The sequence below is a fragment of the Protopterus annectens genome, chromosome 2.part2, assembly GCF_019279795.1.
Source record: "Protopterus annectens isolate FY-2018-M chromosome 2.part2, PAN1.0, whole genome shotgun sequence".
Lineage (NCBI taxonomy): Eukaryota > Metazoa > Chordata > Ceratodontiformes > Protopteridae > Protopterus > Protopterus annectens.
The window spans coordinates 457,527,784-457,533,783 of NC_056730.1; the positions used below are offsets into that span (position 1 = coordinate 457,527,784).

General features: G+C 39.5%; 1 protein-coding gene across 1 annotated transcript in view; it reads left to right on the forward strand.

Moving 5' to 3' along the window:
* Window positions 1-6,000, forward strand: part of GCNT4 (glucosaminyl (N-acetyl) transferase 4) — a 430,511-nt gene that overhangs the window by 423,549 nt on the left and 962 nt on the right. The window contains exon 3 of the mRNA XM_044063953.1: window positions 4,578-6,000. This exon is cut by the window's right edge and continues 962 nt beyond it. Within this exon, the coding sequence (XP_043919888.1) occupies window positions 4,579-5,892 (1,314 nt within the window). The 5' untranslated portion in view covers window position 4,578 and the 3' untranslated portion in view covers window positions 5,893-6,000. The remainder of the gene's footprint in view (window positions 1-4,577) is intronic.

A 6,000-nucleotide genomic window follows, 5' to 3' on the forward strand; every position in this document is an offset into this window, starting at 1 on the left:
GGTAGAATGCAGAAGTCCAGAAAGTCATTAAAAAAAAAGGAGTGCAGGAAAAAGTGGGAGATACAGAAGACTGACCAGGCTAGGAAGCAATACAGGTTGGCTAACAAAGAAGAAAGGAGTGGCAGTAGCAAAGAACACGGCGTTGGAGGTGCTCTAGCAGCGTCTGGAAAGTGACTCAGTAGGTGGCACAACTATATCAGGTTGCAAGGCAAAGACAGAAAGATAAAGAGGATAGTCAGACACCATTCATAAGGGATGCCAGCAACAACTTGCTCACTAGTCCACAGGACACCAAAGGCAGATGGAAGGAGAATTTCCAGCAGCTTCTGAATGAAGAATACCCCACAGAAGCTGTACTGCCCCAAACACAGCCTATGATGAGAGAAGAAGAGGAGCCTACTCCAGATGAAGTAAGAATAGCACTAAGGAAATTAAATCAGGGAAACAGCAAGCTCAGATGAGGTCACAGCAGATAAGATAAAGATGATGGGTGAGATAGAGGAGAAATGGCTCCTAGGGTACTTATAGCAGTGTGGAGAGAAAGGCATATCCAGATGACTGTAGAATAGTCATACTCATGCCAGTGTACAAGAAGAAAGGGGACATCCACAATTGTGGCCAGTACAGAGGTATCAAATGCTCCTGTCACATTGCATGAAAGACCTGGAGAGGGTGATTGATAAACGGATACACAGAGAGTAAAATGTAAGATGGCAGATGAGCAGTTTGGATTCAGATCAGGATGCAGCACAGTTGGCCTGATGTTTGCAGTGGGACAGATGGTTGAGAAGAAGCTAGAGATGAAAAAGGAGTCCTACTGGGCATTCCAAGACTTGGAGAAAGGTTATGACTAGGTTCCAAGAAAGCTGATTTGGGCAGTACTGCAGTGATTCAAAGTCCCAGAAACATTAGTAGAATTAGTGCAGGCTATGTACAAGGAACCAATGACTCAAGTACATACAGTGTTCCGTCTCACAGATGGGTTCCCAGTGGGAGTGCGTGTGCACGAGGGTTCAACTCTGAGCCCACTGCTGTTCATACTGGTGATGGACTACATTAGCAAACATGTCGGAGGGAGCAGATCAGCATGGTTGCTATATGCAGACAATATGGCATTACAGGCAGACTGAGCAAGAGCTTCAGCAAAGGATATGGGAATGGAGTGCAAAACTGAAGGTACATGGGTTTAAACTAAGCACAGATATGACAGTGGTAATTGCAGCAAATTGGAGAAATTAGAAGAGGCTGAGAATTGATAGAAGGAAAGACAGTGGAACAAGTTAATAGCTTCAAGTGTCTAGGAGGGGTGGTTGAGAAGAAAGGAAGTCTGAATGAAGAGGTCAGAGATAGAATCAGAGAGGCTTCAGCCAACTGACATAGAATGTCAGGTGTAGTCTATGACAGAAGAATGCCAAAGAAGTTGAAAATAAGGTATACAAGACAGTAGTACATTCAATACTATTGTATGGTACAGATACCTGGGCAGTAAAAGCAGAGCAGATGAGGAAGCTAGAGGTGATATACAATTTATAAATATGTGAGTTCTACTAGAGAAGTTTATGCTTGAGAAGGGTGGTAGGATACACACTGTGAGACAGACGAAATGACAACATAAGAGCAGAAACCAAAGTAGCTCCAATTGAAAAAAAGATCAAAGAGAATAGATTATGGTGGTTCAGATATGTGCAGAAAAGCAAAAGACAATTTGGAGAAGAAGAGTTGGGACAGACAGGAAGAAGGTAAGAGGAAATGAGGATGTCCAGTAAAGAGGTGGATAGATTGTGCGAAAGAAGGTCTGCGACAGTCAGGCATGAATGTCGTAGAAGGCAGGAGTGTGGCTTTGAATCCAGAGAGATGGCAATAGTTAACACAAAATTCCGACTTCATGTAGAAAATGGGAAAAAGGGGGTTGATGATGATAATGGTTATTATTAGTATTGCATTTGTTTACTCGGAAAGTCCAACTGGCATGAAAATTCTTTTTCAGTGGAGGCCTGGGGCGAAAAGCTTCAATACCAACAATAATACAAGACTGTTAGAAATATGTAATCGATCACTTGAAGATGAAGTACAAATGGAGAGCAACTGATCAATGCAATCCCAAAAGATTTGCAAAGAACAACATTCATTACAGTATCGTACATTAACAAATAAGAAAAATAACATAAAGTGCATTCATATATGGTATAATAGATTAAAACAAAGATTACAATATTCCATATTCAATAACTGTACTTTTCAAAGCCATTGCATTATCATTAGTGTCTTAAGAGTTAATTGGCAAGGATTTGAGCTGTATTTTGGCTTGGATGCAGCACGTCTAGCAAATAAGGAAAGAGAGCTGTAAGAAAGGAGGGAAGTCAGAAGAAGAAACGGTACGTATCATGAGGGAAGATAGATTATTTTTTTTATTTTCCATCTGAAATTCAGAGGTATACACAGGAGAAATGTTCTTAGTTGTGAAAGAAGGTGGTTATAGTTTTGAGCAAAAGAGAATTTGAGGTTTGTGTGATTTCAGCTATAGGTCTTTAGTACTATGAAACATTCAAGTGGGAAGCATTATTAAATAGTTGATGTTTACTTGGAGAAGAACATGAGCCAAGTCTGCTATCAGCAAGATGATTATCAAGTGAGGTAGAAGTGAGGAAGCGTTGTCCATACAACTATCCAGGTCTGTTACGATTGTGTTTGCCTGAAGATGGGTGGATAACAGTGAACATCGTCTGGCTTGCAGTCATCAGCAAGCTTGGTCAGCCACATCTCTGGGTTGTTTGCTCAGATATCTGCAAAGTGTCAACAAGAAGAGGGCTTGGCACTGATTCCTGTGGTATCCCACTAGTTGCAATTTTATATTCCAAAAGAGTACTAGCAACTTTCACAACCTGGGGCCTATAGGATAGCAAATTTGCAATCCAGCAGACAGTGTGTGGGTTTAAATTGTTTGTTTAATTCTTTCAGTGACACCAGCATCGGGGATAATGTCAAAAGCATTGTCCATTTTGAGCGTGCAATGACTGCCACTGTCCACGGCCTCTGTAACTTTTTCAAAGAAGCTTATTAGGTCCAAGGGACAGGGCTGTCTCTTTATGAAAGAAGACTGACTAAGGTATATATCAGTTAAGTTGCCTACATAGGACCATATGATCATAGGAGGTTACTAGGCTAATGGCTCTGCATAAATGAGTTCTGCTATGATTCGTTCCATGGCTTTGCATATAAGGCTGGTGAAGTTGAAGGGCCTGTAATTCTGTAATTTTATCGAGCGGCTGCCCTTGTATATATCTGAAAGTCACAGTAGCTGTTCTGCAGAAATCAGCCACGAACCGTGTGTGTAGGATAAGGTAAAGCACTTTAAATAGAGGCTCAATTAGCACATACTTGGCACTAATTAAAATGCAGCCTTATATGTTGTCTGGTCCCATGGAAGCATTATTTGTTGCCTTTGATAGGGATTTAAAACTTATTCCAAGGTGATCTCAGGTGAAATTTTGAAGTTAAATTTTCAGGTATAGTGAGGGAAAAATGTGGATATGTGAGGTAAAGTTAGCACTAAATTTGTCTGTTAATATATTTTCTATATCCTTGGGATCAAAATTTGTGATATTATGGATGAGCTTTTTATTGTTGGGTATTGTTCCTTGATTTTTCTCGCATAACTAAAGAAGGATTTTTATTTTCCTTTGGTCTCTGTAGCAATCTTGGGCTTGCACTCTGCTTTACATTTTCTAATAGTACTCCTAATTTCCTTGCTGGCATGTTTCATTGCTGTCTTGAGGTAAGTATATGAAGATTCCTTGCAAGTTTTATTTGCCTTCCTTCCTTTTTGTACAGTTTATAAATATGTGAGTTCTACTAGAGAAGTTTATTCCTGAATTTCCTTTATATTTAAGTTGGGTAGGTACTGACTTTTCTATGCAGCTGCTTAGGTGATGGTAAAAGTTAGAGGTGAATGCAGCAGCCTTCTCAGTTGAGTCCTTTTGTGAATTTTGAGATCTTCATCAAGCTGAAGTAAGTTTGCCCTGGAGAAGTCTCTAAAGATAGTCTTATTTGGTGGTGTAGTACCACTAGTCCTGAAAGAGAAGATTTCTGACTTGCGGTCAGATTTAACAAGGGATGAGGGAGTAGTACAGGCAGAGTCTAGACTGGTAAGGACCACATCAAGGATATTAGAGCCTCAAGTGGGTAGTTCTACAATTTGCAGCACTGCACAGGCTCTACAGAGACTATTACAGAAAGTTGCTGTGTGGCAGCACTAGGTTTCATGTATGTGTGCATGGGGTACTCCTTTATTATGTGTTGTGTAGTAACCTGCTACTGCCTTAAGTACTTGACTAAATTTGTTTTTTTGCTTTATTATCATGTTTTAGTTCCAAACAAAAATAGTGGTCATTATTGTGAATTCAAAGCACCCTGAATGTGTTAGTCTAGTCTTCTACTGGTTATATAGCTGAGGAACTGTTCAAGTTAGGCATAATATTGTTCTTGTGGATTTAGTTTACTATGTAGAATGCACAATTAACTGTTACAAGTGATTTGCTTCAGTTAGTGACTGATAGTTTTGTCTTCTTTTTTTACAGAATGAAGTTACGTGCTCTGAGGTGCATACGTCTTTTCAGAATTACCAAGCTTTTTTTCCTCATTTTATTTTTTGGACTGGCTGTTTTACTCAGCTTGAATTTCTATAAAACTGTCAAACTGAGAAAGGATACATTTGTAGTTGGATCAAATTGGAGCAGTCATTTTACTCAGAAACTTCAGCAGCCCGATTTCAAGTATAAAATAAATTGTAATTTGGTCTATGAACTTGACCCAGTGTCTATTGGTAAGACATTAGAAATAAAAAAACAGAACATTGTTGATTTGAAAGATGAAGAAGTGAAATCCCTAACAGCCGACTGTGATGCATACCGTGCAAGAAATCATGGAAAGTATTCTGCAGTGGAAGAAAATGATTTTCCCATAGCATACTCTGTAGTGGTTCATAAAGATGCTGCCATGGTAGAAAGACTTTTAAGTATTGTTTATATGCCTCAGAATATATATTGCATCCATTATGACAAAAAATCCTCTCCTGCCTTTCAAACAGCTATGCAGAATTTGGCTACCTGTTTCCCTAATGTTTTTATTGCATCTAAGTTAGAATTTGTTGAATATGGCCACATTTCCAGGCTTCGGGCAGATCTCAATTGTCTCTCTGATCTTCTGAAATCTTCTGTTCCATGGAAATATGTTATCAATCTCTGTGGCCAGGATTTTCCTTTAAAACCCAACTTTGAATTAATTTCAGAGTTAAAACGTTTAGATGGAGCCAACATGCTGGAAACAGGTAGACCAAGTGACCTTAAGAAACAGCGATTTATTTTCCATCATGAACTTCAGGATGTGCATTATGAATATAGAAAGATTCCTGTAAAGACCACTGCTTCAAAGGCAACTCCCCCTTCTGGAATTGAAGTGTTTGTGGGCAGTGCTTATTTTGTCCTGAGCCATTCATTTGTTCAGTATACTTTTGACAGTCAAGTAACAAATGAACTTCTAGCTTGGTTAGAAGATACCTATTCCCCTGATGAAACCTTCTGGGCAACAATGGTGCGTTTGCCAGGAATTCCAGGAGGGGTTCCAAGAGATGCACCAGATATCACAGACCTGCAGAGTAAAACTCGACTTGTAAAATGGGACTATCTAGAGGGAACATATTACCCACCCTGCACTGGGACTCATCAGCGTAGTGTGTGCATCTATGGAGCGGCAGAACTAAGATGGCTTTTAAACTCCGAACACTGGTTTGCTAACAAGTTTGACTTCCGAGTAGATCCTGTTATAATAAAATGTTTAGAAGAAAAAATTAATGAAAAGCAAAGGAAATTGGTGATGATGTCTTCCAAATTATGATTACATGCAGCATTTCTCTATAATTGTGGCAGTCTTTCAGAAAAATCCTGTGTTTTCAAGGTACTAGCTTAATTGTTTTTCACCACGAGGGAGTGTCTTGACAGAGGC